Source organism: Lontra canadensis, unplaced genomic scaffold (assembly GCF_010015895.1).
Source record: "Lontra canadensis isolate GAN:19392208 unplaced genomic scaffold, GSC_riverotter_1.0 scaffold4, whole genome shotgun sequence".
NCBI classification, from domain to species: Eukaryota; Metazoa; Chordata; class Mammalia; order Carnivora; family Mustelidae; genus Lontra; species Lontra canadensis.
Window position 1 is genome coordinate 52,339,050 of NW_022630998.1, and position 17,105 is coordinate 52,356,154.

Below are 17,105 nucleotides of genomic sequence, written 5' to 3' on the forward strand. Positions count from 1 at the left end.
ATCAGGTTTTACGGGAGTCTTTCTGATATCTGTAAGCCATGGCTGCAGTGCGCAGCTTTCTGACCAGCTTGTTCCTGGGTGAGAGCGAATAGCAGTGAGGCAGGAGCAGGTGTGCTACTTCTGCCCCCACATCTTCCTCAAAGAGGTGTCCAGGCAGTTTTAGTGTCATACTGCTATTAAAAAAGAGGACAGCCTCTATTTGTGCTTCCTAAAACTGCAAAGTAGAATCACTTTCCTGGAAAATTACACCAGTGTATCTGGAGATATGCATTCCTCCATGGGAGAGGCTCAGGACTGCATGGAAATAGAGACATTTCAGTTCATGGTCTCCCAAGGATTGCAGGAAGATTCTCTGCCTTTCTTACTAGAACACTCAATGGGCCTTGAAATCTGTTTTTTATATGGAAATAGCATAAAATGGGTTCCTGTTTCTGCTCCTTTTTGGGACTAGCACTTTGTAGAACTAGTATGTTAGGTTCAGCTGATAAAATTTGACTCAACTTTTGTCTTTTGTGGGAAATATTTTTTGAAAAGAAGCTTTAAAGTTTAAATGGATGATGGTTTCTTACTGTCTTAATTGAAACTAGGGTATAAGGTATAGTCTAGCTTTCAAAAAAATCAGACTTTGGGGCACTTGGGTGGCTCAGTGGGTTAAAGCCTCTGCCATCGGCTTGGGTCATGGTCCCAGGGTCCTGGGATCTGGGATGGAACCCCGCCGTTGGGCTCTCTGCTCGGCAGGGAGCCTGCTTCTTCCCTCCCCTCCGTCTCCTCCCCACCCCCGTGCCTGCCTCTCTGCCTCCTTGTGATCTCTGTCTGTCAAATAAATATATAAAATCTTTAAAAAAAAATTATGTTAACCTCTTAAAATATTAGTAACTACTAATGATAAAGCTAACATTCTGTCATGTAAAGCTAACACTTTGTGCCAACAAAATTCTAAACACTTTAAATATACGTAAATATATACTCTTTATGATTGCACTGAAATTGACTAGATATTTGCATAAATTAAGCTAAATGGGTAGCTGAGAAAAAAATTCTGAGAAAAAAATATTCTGAGAAAAAAAATTGTCATTTGGTTTATTTAATGATTATACTTTCAGCAGGTTTCAGTAAATAATTTTACTCATAGAAGTTCTGTTAATATATATTTTCTTGAGATTTAAGTCAGAAAATATGAAGCTGGAATTCTTGGGTGGCTCAGTTGGTTAAACGTCTGCCTTCAGCTCAGATCATGATCTGCAGTTCCTGGGATCTAGTTCCATGTTGGATTCCTTGCTCACCTGGGAGGGTGCTTCTCCTGCCTGCCACTAGCTCTCTATCTCTCTCTCTGACAAATATATAAGTACAAATTTTTTTTAAAAATGTGAAGCTTGTCAGGGACTCTGAATTGTTAATGTTGTGTTAGTCATTCAGAGCCAGTAAACAAAGGCTTATAAGTGCAGAAGACAAAAGAATAAAAAGGCCTCATTTGCTTCTATATAAACGACAGTAGGACTTGGATCTAAAGACATTTGTGAAGGAGGAAAATAATGTGGCTTCTAAACAGGTATAATGATCAGATTTTTCAGCTTTGTTAAGTTCAGCTTAATTTCATGGTGGTTTTTTTTTTTTTTTCACTAAACAGTTTTTTTCATGTGTCACAAAATGGGATGTAACTTCTATTCCTTAGTAAGGAATACCTTACCAAAAGAAAAAAAAAAATGTAGAGTTGAAGATCATCCAACTCATTCTTTATCATCAGATATATAGTCTCTATATATAGTTAGTCTCTATAACCATCTAGGAAATGATCCTGGATATGTGGACTAACCTCTTGGTATTTCCTCATCATGTTTGAATTAGAACCCATACAGTGCTTTTTTGGTTTTGTTTTGCCTGTCTTTATCTAGTTTCACACCGTGCTAGTTCTTTAAAAACAATTTGCAGTGCCTTATATCTCAATTTGTTATTTACTTTTTGCTTCTTCATATGAATCTGTGTAGTTTACATCATTAGAAGTTTTATGTAAATGTCTAGGGTAGTTCTATGTGGTCAGTTTCTGTCATTTTTGTTAGTAAATGCTCTACTGCATAGTATTTTCACTATGAACGGTATGTGGAACAAATTATAAACCATATTCGAGAAGCAGAATGTGCTTCCAGCACCACTTGTGCCCCCTGGTAAAGCTAGTCATTCTGAGGTGGCATTTTTCCCATCACCCTGCCAGCGGTTGCTTATTCATAAGGCAGAGTAGATCACCTAACCTAATATATAGGATTCGTATTGTCACTTGTGCCTCTTTTTAAGTATATTTTTACTTTGAGACTCGTCTAAAAGATGGCTTTTTTTCTCCCTTTTCATTAAGTGGACTATTAAGAGGCTAAATCTCCAGGCCTAGTACAGTGATAGCTTGTGCTCAAGCCAGAGAATAGCAAAACCCACATGTGTTCATGGTATTCGTAGGTGGCACGTTTCCCAGGAACATGCTAAACCTCAGCTGCTTTCATATTAAAACATCTTTTCTGTTCATTAGAGTAGTTTCAGATGAAAACAGATATGCAACACTTGACCTAGTTGCATTGAATGTACATTTAGACTACTACAAAACAGAACTTTTCTGATTTTAGTATTTCTCTTGCATCTGTGTGTGCACTCTGCTGTATCCTCTGTTACTTGTAACTTGTTACCTCTTTATCTTTGTTTTCTTTTTTAAGATTTTATTTATTAATTTGAAAAGAGAGCATGTACACACAAGCAGGGGGAGTTGGAGAGGGAGAGGCAGGCTCTCTGCTGAACAGGGAGCCCAATGTGAGACTCCATCCCAGGAACCTGAGATCATGACCTGAGTTGAAGGCAGACACTTGACTGAGCCACCCAGGTGCCCCATCTTTGTTTTCTTTATTATTGTTTATTAACTGTGACACAGATGCATTCGAGACTGATCATTCCTCCACTGTAATAGCTAAAGGGCATGCAATTTGGAGCCATAACATCTTTATTTTGAACATTGACTTCACCAGCTACTTATAACCATGAACAAATGTTATAACCTTGCTGTACTAGTTTATTCACTTATAAAATGAAGAAAATGGATGCACCTGCATTTAATGAGATTATACATGTAAAGTGCTTAGTGCATAGCCTAGCACCTAGCCAATTTAATAACCAGCTACTAACTATAACCAGCATGGTTATTATTTTTTCTATGCATTTATTTACCAGTTTCCACCTCTGTCCAAAGTATTGTTCTTGGTATTGAGGATACAAAGATGAAAAAGACACAGCCCTTGCTCTCAAGGATCTCATAGTCTAGTGGTATGAATGAGCTTAGAAATAGAAAAATTAAAGTACCAACATGATACAAAAACTATTAACCTTGGCTACTTTCTGGGTGTTGAGGGATAGTTTTTTTTCCGCTTGTGAGCTTTCATTCATGAACATAGATTAATAATAAAAACTAACAATAGCCACAGTACACTCTAGTAGATGTTGTATTTCAGGTATGTGTACAGTGCTATAAGAACAGGAAAGCAGAAGGGAAAACTGACTTACTATCAGGAAGCCCTTGCACCTTAGCCTTATCATCTTCATCAAACTTTCCCCCAAAGGCTACTAAGATAAACGTCTTTGAGGAAAGCCTGAACAGAATAATGGGTGATCAGGTGCTAGAGAGGCTAAAGACTGTCCGTGAAATGGTAGCTGTCCCACTTTATATATAGCTGTCTCTGACACAGCTGTTTTGGACTCCCAAGATTTTGCATCTTATGAGACTACCTGTTCTTGAGTTACATTGAGTAGGTTGAAAGTAGGATGACTTTTAAACATCATAATGAGAGACTGTTACCCTTTGATATGAAAAGTAGAGTTGCCTTGTTCATTTCTGTTCATTCTCTACAAGATTGTGAGACAACCTTAGGAGTGACTAAAGTCTAGCCTGAAATGGGCCCTCGGCTTCATGAACTAAAGAGGAAAGACTTGGGGCACATGGGTGGCTCAGCTGGTTAAGTGGCTGTTTTCAGATCAGGCTAAGATCCCAGGGTACTGGGATCTAGCCCCACATCAGGCTTCCTGCTCAGCGGGGAGCCTGCTTCTCTGTCTCCACTCCCTGTCGAATTAGTAAATAAAATCTTAAAAAAAAAAAAAAAAAAGAGTAAAGACTTGGAAAGCCCCTGAAGCTTCCTTCCTCAACCCTGAACAATTAGAAGCTCTCTGAGAATGCTAGAACCAACCTGCATAATCCCATTTTCCTGTGGCTTCTTCATAGGTATGTCCAGCTTCTAATTCAGGGTCTGGAATCCCTGGTTTGTTTTCAAGCTGATTGTCTATTTAAACCTAACCTTAGGATCTCTCATAGCTTGTTACTTGCATTTTAAGTGAATTTATCAACATTCAAGTTTATAACTTTCTATTCTTGCTCAGCCAATTTAAGAAGAGTTATCCAAAAAATCACAAATGCTCCCTAATGCCAAATGTCCACTTTCCTAATTGTGTTATCAAACTAAAGTAAAATTGTATATAATTTTTTCTTATCTGTTTTCTTAACTTTCAAAATAATTTGTGTTTAAAATGAAAAATGAATAGGCTTATTGCCATAATTTAGTTGTACTGAATTGTTTGGCTGTAACTTTAGCAATGATGGAGACCAGATTTGTGAGCCGTGGGATATGTTCTGTTTGGATCTGACCGCTGGCTGCGTTAAATATCTTGGAGCTTTTTCCTTCGCATGGGGGTAGAAGGTCAGGAGGGTGGGAACAACAGTGGAAGAAAGCAACCCACTTTATTTAATGTGCGCATTTGTTTACTGATTCTAAGAATAACATTGTACAGCTGTTGGAACAGTTGCCTTTTGATTTCCTTTTGTTTACTGTTTCGGTTTGTTAAGCTTGTTTGTGATACCTGCTTACTATCTGCCCTTTAACTAGCTTTTCTTCTTTATTAAATATGTTTTAATACTGTACCAGTTTCTTTCAGCCCAGGCATGCTTTGATGGTTTAACAAAGTCAATTTACTACCAAAAAAACTTTTTTAATTGTGTAGGTCATACTGAAGGTGGCTTGTTTTTGCTTTTTTGTCCCTCAGCTTTATTATTTGTAATCGAATGTTTTGTAATGTGGTAAATAAATTACCTTAGAGGGGCGCCTGGGTAGCACAGTGGGTTAAGGCCTCTGCCTTCACCTCGGGTCATGGTCTTAGGGTCCTGGGATCAAGCCCCAGGTCGGGCTCTTTGCTCGGCAGGGAGCCTGCTTCCCCCTCTTTCTCTGCCTGCCTCTCTGCCTACTTGTGATCTCTGTCAAATAAATAAATAAAATCTTTATTTTAAAATAAAAAATAAATCACCTTAGAAATTAGTCATAATTTTTGGTTAAGCCACCATTTATGTTAATTTACTAAAATCTGTCAACAGGTAGGGTAGTTTAATCTACATGCTCCAAAACAGTACAAAAAAAATTTTTTTTCAGACTAATTGTGAAGTATGTGGATTTTGTTTTATCTAATTTCTGTGAACAGATTGGATACCTAGAAGGCATATACATAAAAGCACACACAGCCAAAAGATAAATCTTGAATTTTGGTCAGTTTTCTTTTTTAGTCTATTCAGGCAGACTTAACTCCAGGTTTATTCCGTGTTACGGGAATTTTGTTCTCTTTTTACAGGTGAGGGACTTGTCCATTGCTTATATGCTGGTGACATTAACTTACCTCTATATTGGAGTCCTGGTTTTTGCTTCATTTCCTTCACCGCCATTAACCAAGGATTGCATAGAGCAGGTAAGGCACTAGGTGTACCCTCTTTGTGATTTTTATACTTTCCTATCTGCAGAGCAGGCGGGGTGATACAGTAGCAAGTTACAATACCAGACAGACCAGGGTTTGAATACCTTCTCTACCGTTTAATCTGCATATGAGATTTTAGGCACCTTCCCCATCCTTTCTAAACTTCAGTTTCCTATTCCACTAAGTAGTATAATACACACACCATAGATTTTTTAAAGAGATTCTTAAGAAGGTATACTGCATGCTGGACCCTTGTGGTACTCAGAATAGGTAATTACTATTATGATGTACATAGTATTTCTCTTTGTTTGGAAAACAGTTACTGGTGCTATTCATGATTTATAAAACCTCTGCTGGGAATACATGCAACCTCCTTATTTTCCAAAGCCCAGATCTGGAAATGTCCTGGGTAATCTGGTGTCTTCGCTTATCAGTCCCCAATGATAGATCTGACACTCATTTTTGTACAGCATGGTGGGTAAAACAAAGGTTTGCTGTTAAAAAGAGAGGAAGAGATGGAAAGACTAGAAGAAAAGATTTTACCAAAAAAGTTGCCATAAGTAATACTTTCTTTGATTTGACCCATTATAAACTTAGGAACAGTGTAGTTTCTAATTTAATCTGACTGACAAATTTCTCACAAAAATAGCATTTTACAGATGAATTTCTTTCTAGCCAGAAGAAATTCCTCTAATAAGAGTATAATGGAATATACAGTGTGATTTATTATGGATGAATTAAGAGTTATTTCCACATAGTAGTGTTAATAATGTTCTCATCTTTATAAGAGAAATGTTTGAATTATTACTCTTATGATAGCTTGAAATGTTCTTCTCTTGATTTCCATGATTCCAGAAGTTCTTTGGCAGCCAAATGTTCGCTGAAAATTCCCCTGATATGAACAATCCCGTATAAAGCCCACTCTCTTGGGAATAGGGATATCTATGGTATTCATATGTGAAAGGAAACAAAATGTTCTGAGTAATGAACTTTCTTTTTAGATGCCAAACTAAAATGGAGAAAATCATGAAAGGAAATAGAAATAAATCCTTTCTTTTTAGTTATAGGCTATAGATAATAATGATACTAGGTGATATGTATACTCTCACATTCTATAAACTTTACTTTGGAAGTGCTATGATGTTTCAGGGAAGGAAAAGCAAGAGAACTAGTGAGGATCAAATAGCATTGAATTAATATTAATTCATAATTAATATGTAATTCATAATTATATGAATTAATATATAATTCATAATTAATATTAATAAATAGCCATTTAAATCTACTAAAACAGATTTATGCTTGTAGCTTAAGAACATTGCTTCTGTGGCTTTGTGAAGGGCAAGGTTTTCTTTGTTTTAATGTCAGATCAATTGCAGACTGATAGTTTTGTAAAATAAAATAATGTGGCAATGTCAAATTTCTATAAAAATTTCTAAACATTTCAATTTTTGTACTTAGTTTACTGAAAAATAATAGTTCACATAGTTTGTGGATGAGCACTGGTCCACAAACCAAAACTTGAGTGGCACCTGTGTTCTAAATAAGCAAAAGACACTCAGTTTTATAAATTTGTATGTACTAACTTGATTTTTAACATTACTTCATTATCTTTCTTGGATTAGAATTTTTTAGACAACTTCCCTAGCAGTGACATCCTGTCCTTCATTGCAAGGATATTCCTGCTGTTCCAGATGATGACTGTATACCCACTCCTAGGCTATTTGGCTCGTGTTCAACTATTGGGCCATGTCTTCGGTGACGTTTATCCTAGGTAAGGGCTCTTCTCTTGACCAGCAAGATGTGCCAAGCAACAAATGACTGTGCAAACAGGTCAGTTTAAAATGTGACTGATCATTTTGCTATAAAAATTTGCCCAATCAAAATGGTTACTAAGGATAGATCACAGGTGTTCTTTTCCCTGAAGAGCTATAAAATTAGAAGCCACTTCCTTGTCCAGAATGATTTCAAGTTTGTTCCTTCTAGCATAGTTATGTCAGCTCTGATACCAACTATATTTATCTTATGATTTATTTGCCATTAATCTACACATTGCCAAGAAGTTAATAGTACCTAGTACCTATATTAGCAATGTATGGCTAATGAGAAGCAACGCTTTTAATTATTGGTTATTGATATGTTCTTGTATATTTATTAACATTCTTGCATTTTTACCTAAATCATAGTTGTTTAGAATTGAAGGTAACATATACAACAAGGTTAAATTCCTATTTGCTTCAGTAATTACTGCTGTAATTTTTAATCTCTTACTGGTGATGGACCAGTTTTGAGTCCTTTTGAAAATCTGTTCAAAGCTGCTCACTCTCATCCAGGAGAAATTTCCATATACTGCTTCAGGGTTTCCGTGGAACTTCATTTTGGATTCCTGGTTAATTCCTGCTCTAACATGAAGTTTTAATAGAGATTCACCCTAGTAAAAAATACCCAGTCCTAACCTATTTTACTTGAAATAAATGATTTTTTTTTAAGATTTTATTTATTTGTTTATTTGTCAGAGAGAGAGAGATCACAAGTAGGCAGAGACAGGCAGAGAGAGAGGGGAAGTAGGCACCCTGCTGAACAGAGAGCCCGACGAGGGACTCAATCCCAGAACCCCGAGACCATGACCCGAGCAGAAGACAGAGGCTTAACCCACTGATCCACCCAGGCACCCTGAAATAAATGGTCTTAAATGAAGAAAGCTTTCAGATAAAAACTTTTTAAAGTACATTTATGGTAACCAATTAAATAAGACATCTTCATCAGTTCTTCTTTGAAGAGAATTGATGCACTCTGTTCCCTCATTAAGTAAATAATTAGTATAAATGTGTTGGTTTAAAAACAAAAAAGTTATAAAAGCAAAGTCAAGAGCTACCACCTCTCTAGCATTGACAGTAGCAACAGTTACAGTTGTAACATTGCTCATCTGGAAGCTTGGATTTTAGTACATACAAGGTTCCTGTTGTGTATATTATGCCATGTGTTGTATTTATATTCACCAAAGTAAAATAAACACAGTGAAGTCATAGATTAAAAAAATACTAGGTAAATGCATTATTCCTCTTTTCTGCCATTATTTTGCATAGTGGTGGCTGTTAGGATGCTTTTTCCTCTTGGAAATAATCTGGAAGTTCCCTTTCATGTTCACATTACATTTCTTTCTCTATCACCAACAACACACTATCATTTATCCTACAGTTACAAGTCTTCTACTTGTATACATATTTTGGAGCATACTTTTTTTGGGCTTGGCACCTGCTTTACATTCTTAAAGTTTATTGAGGACCCCCTGCACTTTAGCTTATCTGGGTTATATCTATTAATATTTAACATATGAAAAATCAAAACTGAGAATTTTAAAATATGAATTATTTTAAAAGCAATAATAAAGCCATTAATTGTTTAAAAATAACATACTTATAAAAAATAATTGTCTCCAAAAAAATTTTTGTTTCATATTTTCAAAACTTTTTTTTTTAAGTTACATTTATTTAAGTAATTTCTGTACTCCGTGTGAGGCTCAAACTCACGACCCTGAGATCAAGATTTGTGTGTCCTTCCAACTAAGCCAGCTAAGTGACCTACTTTGCTAGTAGGTAATTGGATTCCCTTATCTTCTGCATTCAATCTGTTGCAATATGTTGTTTTCCTTTTTTTTTTTTAAGATTTATTTATTCATTTATTTGTCAGACCGAGATCACAAGTAGGCAGAGAGGCAGGCAGAGATAGAGGAGGAAGCAGGCTCCCCGCCGAGCAGAGAGCCCAATGTGGGGCTCGATCCCAGGACCCTGGGATCATGACCCAAGCTGAAGGCAGAGGCCTTAACCCTTAACCCAGGTGCCCCTGTTGTTTTCCTTTAAATATGTGAAGAAAATCTACTCTCACATAGACATGTTAGAAAAAAGAGTACTTTTAATAGCCTTTTCAGATTATTGTGGATATTCTTCTTTGATACTATGTCAAACCTTAACAATTAATTGGTAGCTTCTAATAAGTTAATTGAATCAGAAACTCACTAATATTAAAACCCATTGGTCTGTTGTACACTTTGAATCCTTTCACCTATGCATGTTTTTGTACCATGTTTAATCATTTAGAAAATACCATTTCACGGAGTTCTGCAGATCTTCCACACTTCATTATATAATATTAAAACCCACATTCATAACATTGCCCCCAGTTTCATTCTAAAAAAGTCCTTAAGTACTGGAAGACTGTCAAGCTAGGGTGGCAAATACGAGCTGTCCAAAATTCTAATTTTTACTCAAAAGCTGGAATTTTATCATTGGCCTCACATACCACTAGTTGTTTTCCTTGAAGTGACAAGCTCATAATCATTCATTAAAAAAAAAAAAAGGTCTGTCAAACACCCAAGTCTGAAGAACCACAGTTTTTGTCTGCCTTTCAAGTAAAAATAGCATTCCTTGGAAAAAAGGGCTAGGTTGCTCTCCAGCTCAGTTGCCCAAGCACTTTTTCTCAAGACAACCATTGTACTTCACTGTGTAGCACATACTCTGTATTATGTACTTCCTAACTGATCACACAAAATAGTAAAAATGATGTGTGTTCAAAGCATGAGATTTAATAAAACTAATAATTTTTACTTTTTTATGAAGGTCTGTTTTTTGGCAGCATTTGGCAGTAAGGCACACAGTATAACATACACATTGGTGCAACTGCCTCTCCCTGTGCTAAGGGGCCAGCAGTTTTACCCACAATTGCTTTTGCAAATGTCTTTTATGATTTGAAATTAATATTTATCTCAGTGACTTCCTGAAAGGGTAATGGGAACTTCCCTGGGGTTCGTGGTTACACTATGAGAACCACTTCTTTGGAAAATACGCAGAATTATTTCCTTTTACAATACAGAAATAACAGAGGCCCAGCCATTGTCTCAAAGCTCTGGAACAATTTTTTAAGGTTGGAGTTTATGGCTAAATAGCAAGATCTGGAAGCCTGAATATCTTTGTAATTCATCAGGATGTATGACTAACTATTTATTTGTGTAAATAATTTTCCTCATTTTAATTCTCTCTGTAATCTTTATCTGGGATTAATTATACTCTGATAACATGGGCTCACAAAGTTGCTTTGATGCATATATTTGGCTTTTAAGAATCATCTTTTTGGGAAATGGAGTTGTTTCTTGAGCATCAAATTTTATCTACATTATTTTTCTATTCATGATAAACACTGAGTATCTTTAAGTGGCTGAATCTGAAAAATGAAAACCTGCCCATTTTGCCTTTCCTTTAATATAATTTATTTTCCTAATTATAAAAATAAATACAAAAAATATTATAAGATATAGAAAGTTTATTCAATACAGAAAAGAGGAAAAATTGCTCCAAATTCCAAATCATAACATAATCACTACTGCCTTTTCAGTGTATTTCTTTCTGATATTTTTTCTAATGTTTTCAGATTTTCTTGTAGTAAAAATCTAGCTAGCTTTTTTCCACATTGCCCAGATGAATTTTTACCATCTAGGTAACAATGACAAGTTATTTTGAGTAATCTTTAATATATTCCATCAAGGAAGTTGTTACCTTGCTGTATATATAGGATACTTCCGTTTTGCCACAAATATCTTTGTTAATAGCTTTTTTCTTATTTTTGTTTATTGTCTTAAGGTATTCCAAATGGAATTGTAGAATAAAGAGCGTGAAGTCTGATACATACTACCAGTTTGATCTGTGAATCTTAACCTATTCATATATTTGCACAAAAGGTCCAGGTTCACCGTGGCATCACCAGCATTGAGTATTACTGTTGTCTTCTATTTTTGCTGTGATTTTATTGTCGAGTTTAAGAACATTCTCTTTTGAGAGATGTTAATGAATTTTATTCTCATATTAATCATTATAATTTGCCTGTTTTTATTTTTCCTCCGAATTTTCTCCTCAACTTCTAGCATTTTTCATGTGCTGACTCTTAATCTAATTATTGTGGGAGCTGGAGTGATCATGGCCTGCTTCTACCCAAACATAGGAGGAATCATAAGGTACACCCTATAAGGGAACTGTGCCCCTTCATGTATTGTTCTATATTTGTATGGTTTTCCTGTCAATACTGTCATTGTGTTGTTAATTTAATTGTATGAAATTCTTGTGTTTAAAACTGGTAACATTCAAATGTAGTTCCCTGGTATCAGTTAAGGTGCTCATTTTCTTACATCACACTGCTTCTTCTTGATTCTAGAAGCCCCATTATCCCTTAGACATCTTTCCCTTTCTCTTTTTCTTTTTTTCATCACTTTCCTTTGTACCTTCTTCTGTTTATCCAAAATAAAAAATTTTTTAATATATAGTATATAATTTCTTGAGTACCTGGAGGTTTCTCATTTATTAAGACTGCATTATAACTTTTTTTTGAGGATACCTGAAATATGTTTAATAATAAAGATAACCACTGTGCTGTTTTTACTTTTATTTGCATTTATTTTATGCAGAATTTACTCATGGGCTATAAGTTGGTTTTTTTTTTTTAAAGGATTTTATTTATTTATTTGATAGACAGAGATCACAAGTAGGCAGAGAGGCAGGCAGAGAGAGAGGAGGAAGCAGGCTCCCCGCTTAGCAGAGAGCCCGATGCGGGGCTCGATCCCAGGACCCTGAGATCACGACCCAAGCCGAAGGCAGAGGCCCAACCCACTGAGCCACCCAGGCGCCCTGGGCTATAAGTTTTTGTTTCTTCAGTTTCTTCTGGGATATCTTTTTCTCCTGTGCAACTTCTGGTTTAGGAACAGTCTGCTTCTTTTCAGTAAGGATCATCTCAGTGTGACTGTATTCTAACTTTTTTAACCCATTTCTACTTAAGAACATAATTTCACTGTGAGTTGCAGTCGGAGAGTAAGAGTTTAGGTAGGGGTTTATATCCCAGGTAGCTCTTTACTTAATATACTTTCTTTAAAAATATTGTGATAGGTTGAGCAGATGGGGAATAAAATTGTGAACTCAGATTCTCAAGGAATATGGGTTTCCAGTGATCTAATTTCTCTTCCTTGACCTCTTGAAAGCAGGGCTTAAGTCACTTTTTTGAAGACCCTTACCTAAAATGTAGCAAGAAACAAAAGGAAAGAGTAGTAGCCTGATGCTTACTGAATATAATCAGACTTACAGATTTCTGTGAAGCTGGAGATAGATTAAGGTACAAGAAAGTTCAGGTTCCTCTGTCAGTCTTGTGTTGAGTTATTTTTGTTACTATCTTTGATAATTATGCTGCACACCACAGAGGTACTCATCTGTTCTCATTCTTAAGCAGATGCTAGCAGTCCTTCAGAAACTCAGAATGCATAATTAGTTTATAAAAGATCAAAGATAGGAAGCCTATCTCCAGATGTTTCTGAAGAAGCAGCCACAAACATGGAGACACAGAAGAACTACGGAGATTGGAGAGATGAATCAAAAACTCTGTCAGGCAGATGCTATAAAGACGAACAGGAAATATTTTATATTAACTTAGGAAGTAAAATGTTTTCAACTCAAACGCTTTATGCAACAACGGTTGAATCACCAATAACTTTGTTGCAATAGCAGACTGAAGAGGTTTTAAATTGTAGTGTATTAACCTTAAGTGTAAATCAGAAAAAGCAAAATGCAAGATGAATAATTAACCCCCACATTTTGTATTTTGCAGGTATTCAGGAGCAGCATGCGGCCTGGCCTTTGTATTCATATATCCATCTCTCATCTATATGATTTCCCTCCACCAAGAAGACCGTCTGACATGGCCGAAGTTAATCTTTCACATTTTCATCATCATTTTGGGCCTGGCTAACCTGATTGTTCAGTTTTTTATGTGAAATACTCAATGTCTTCTCAAGATCTTTCATGGCATTTTGAACTTTGACAACAGTTCCACATAAATTGACTTGTAAATGCTGTTGTTGCTGTAATTCTAAGTGTTTTTCCTAAGATAATTTGAAAAAAAGTCGGGGGGGAGGGAACAGTGGTCCATGAATAAGTAATTTTGACTAGAGAGGATAAAGGGGCAAGAATGATCTTTGTCTCTCTTCATATGCACCACCCCTTCATTCTCATTGTCTTTTCTGAGCAGCCGTGTATGCCCTTAGGAAAAATCATGCTGGTTTTTGCTTTTTACAGATATAAGGTGGGTGGGTTTATTTTGACTAGAGTAAAGATTCTCAGGGTGTCACAGCAACGATTGCCAGATGCTATTCCTGTTTTATGTTTCAATGTATTCACTTTCATTTTATTACTTGCTAGACAATTTCTGCAGTTTATCCATACATGTACTGTTTGGGTCAGTAAACCGAATACCTCATTTGTAAAAAGAAATCTCCATGGCATCAGTGTTAATAGAGTGAACTCTTAACTGCATCCTTAATCTCTATATAAAGGAGAGAAAGAAAGAATGTCGGTACAGGCTCTTTGGTTATGAACCTTACACAAAATAAATGAACTGGGAGAGTTTTTTGCGTCTGACTTCTTTTTTCTAATCTAGTACTAGTAACTTAGGTCAAAATTCTAGCTCCCCCAGCCATATTTTGCATAGGAACCAGTATAATTGTCCCTATAGGCCCAAGAGCTCTTTTACTTTTTGAATCCCTGAGCAATGCATAAGATGTCATGACAGGATCAATTGGGAACCATATAGGAAGCATGGAAGAGAATGTTGGGTACATGAGTCCTACAGAGAAGAAAGAAAATGGAGAAGGGGCCAGAAGAGTGAGGCTTCCTTCCCAGCATATGTGAGGGGTTGAAGTATCTTTTTACCACAAGGAAGGACTAATCATTTTTGAGGTAAGACTTCCAAGAAGGGGAAGCCCCCCCCCCGCCCCCGCCACAGCCTTACTTCTTAATTGGCATGGTAGAAGTTAAATCCCCATAAGAAAATCTCTTTGGATCTGAGAAAAGGATTAGGGAATCTGAATTCTTGAAATTAACTCTCCTCTTTTTCACTGAAACTAAAATCTGAACCAGAATTCAAATCCATATCTACCATGTAATACAGCCTTCATGTTCAGCTTCAAAAGTTAGATTTCTCTAACTTTAGGCTAACATTAAAGGTGTATTTTGTTAATCCACATCCCAGGATAATGTGTAGGTTTCTGTTACTTCCTTCTTTTGAGAAAGACAAAAATGGTTTTTGAAAGACAGGTGAAATGGTTTTTTTTAAGCCTGCTACAGAGCCCAAGATTTGAGACCAGCCACAATTTCTTTCAGGAAAGCTTTCTATCCATTCTATAGACAGGTGTATGGAAAAATCACAGTATTTCTTATAATAGGTATTTCTTCAAGTTCTCACTGCAAAAGTCTCATGAAAATTTGAAAGCATACCACAAAAGTAGAGAAAATAATAGGATAATCCTCCCACATCCCTATCCCCTATATTTAATCATTATAAAACTTATGCTGTATTTGCTTCATCTACCCTTTTTTCCTTTTCCACTGTAATACTTTAAAGCCAATCTCAGGCATTATGTTACTTCATCTTAACAGTAATTGGAGCCATTCTCAAAAGTTTTTGTTAGCAGAAACTGCTGGTAGAAGTCAGGTTGATTAGAAGATTCTGCATTAAGTATCTGTAACCCTATGTTAACCTCTTAGAATAGAGTATATGCATGGAGGAAATGTCTCTGTGCTTGGGATCTACTACATCTTTGTGACTTCAGTCTTGTTCAGTTAGAGACAAAGGAATCAAAAGCTACATAGCTCCTTGAGACCCATGTTTAATCCCTGTTTATCCCTAGTCTCCTCCCTCATCTTTGAAAACTTGACAGAATTTTCTTTCTTTTTTTTTTTTAATATTTTATTTATTTATTTGACAGAGAGAGAGAGAGCATGAGTAGAGGGAGAAGCAGGCAGAGGAAAAAGCAGGCAGAGGGAGAAGCAGGCTCCCCGCTGAGCAAGGGAGCCTGGTGCAGGGCTCTATCCCAGGACCCTGGGACCATGACCTGAGCTGAAGACAGACACTTAACAAATGAGCCACCCAGGCACCCCGAGAGACAGAATTTTCATTGCCTCTTTTCAGTAATATACTTGAATGTTTTAACACATGGAAAAATGACTTGGTATATTTTTGTCCATGTAATGATCAAAGTGAATATGACAATGAATGCATTATTTACTAAATTAAAAAGTAATGTGGATATTTGGCTTGATAATTTAGAACTTCCAAAATCCTACATTAGGCTTATGCTGAGTAATTTTGCCTTCTTAAGTTTCTTTTCATGAAACTGATACCTTTGACTTGTTGTTTAGCTTGGCCAGATGCTCTTCATGTGAGTGTGTATATCCTGGCTCACACACTGGAATGATGAGATATGAATTCATTTGGATCACATTATAATTAATTGCAGGCTTTCTCTACTGTCCTTTTGAATTTTCTAATTAAATTTATTTTACTTTTTGCTCTGATGTGGTTAACCTCAGTTTCTTTGAATTTAGCTTATTTAACACACAACTGAGGACATTATAAAATTTAAAATGGCTTGTTTAGAGAAGTGTTCCCTAGAAAGTTTCTGGATGAAAATATGGTATGCTCATACTAGGCCAAAAAGAACAAAGAAATGTCCTCTGACATTTGATACCTGTGGATAATTGTCCAGAATGAGTTTTGTCATCACATCCAAAAAATGTATTGCAGTAAAGAATAAATTCACCCACAAAAAGGGACTGTATTAAAGGGAAATACTCATTTATGTTTTACAATCTCCATTTTGGCATTTGTTTCCATAAATAATAGTAAACTACCACATCAGTGGTTTGGAGGAGTCAAAGATGTGTAAGATTTCGTTCATATTCTAAAAGAACCTTAATCTAGTAATGAACTATGTATGTAGTTAACTATATTACAAGGGACCATTAGAGAAAACAAAACTCCTTCCAGCTGGGGTCCCCAGTGAGGGCTGGTAAAGGAAATGTGGGGTAAAGCAGCAAGGACCCATTTACAGGCTCCTCCTAAGAACTGTCCTAATTTTTAGATATTTGATAGTTTCACTGTCATATGGGATCATTTAAAGTATAAATGCTTTTATTTTGGCAATTATATATTATTATAAATATATTTTTTTCTAAGAAATTTTATGGGAAGTATTTAACTGCCTCTGGATATTATTTATGATTCTCTTTGTATTTTTAACACCACATTATTCACTTCTATGAACCTTGGACAGCAAAGCACAATTGCTTAATATGGGAAATAAGTAATAACATATTGGGCCATACAAATAGATTCCATAAAACTTTCTCTCCAAAGACTTGACTTACTTAAATGCCAGGATACAAAATGTCAAATGTTTGAGCTCATTGATAAAAGAAAATATTGATGTTGCATGTTCTCTTTACAAAGCACTGATCTTACTGCTTTTTAGAACCTGGTGG

General features: G+C 36.0%; 1 protein-coding gene across 5 annotated transcripts in view; it reads left to right on the top strand.

Annotated features, from left to right (window-relative positions):
* The window catches only part of SLC38A9 (solute carrier family 38 member 9), an 81,086-nt gene extending 66,894 nt beyond the window's left edge, over positions 1 to 14,192 (top strand). For all 5 annotated transcript variants that reach the window (XM_032850435.1, XM_032850443.1, XM_032850468.1 and 2 more), the window contains 4 exons: positions 5,638 to 5,751; positions 7,383 to 7,531; positions 11,672 to 11,761; positions 13,396 to 14,192. In XM_032850435.1, the coding sequence (XP_032706326.1) occupies positions 5,638 to 5,751; positions 7,383 to 7,531; positions 11,672 to 11,761; positions 13,396 to 13,561 (519 nt within the window). In that variant the 3' untranslated portion in view covers positions 13,562 to 14,192. The remainder of the gene's footprint in view (positions 1 to 5,637; positions 5,752 to 7,382; positions 7,532 to 11,671; positions 11,762 to 13,395) is intronic.
* The last annotated feature ends 2,913 nt before the right edge of the window (positions 14,193 to 17,105 follow it).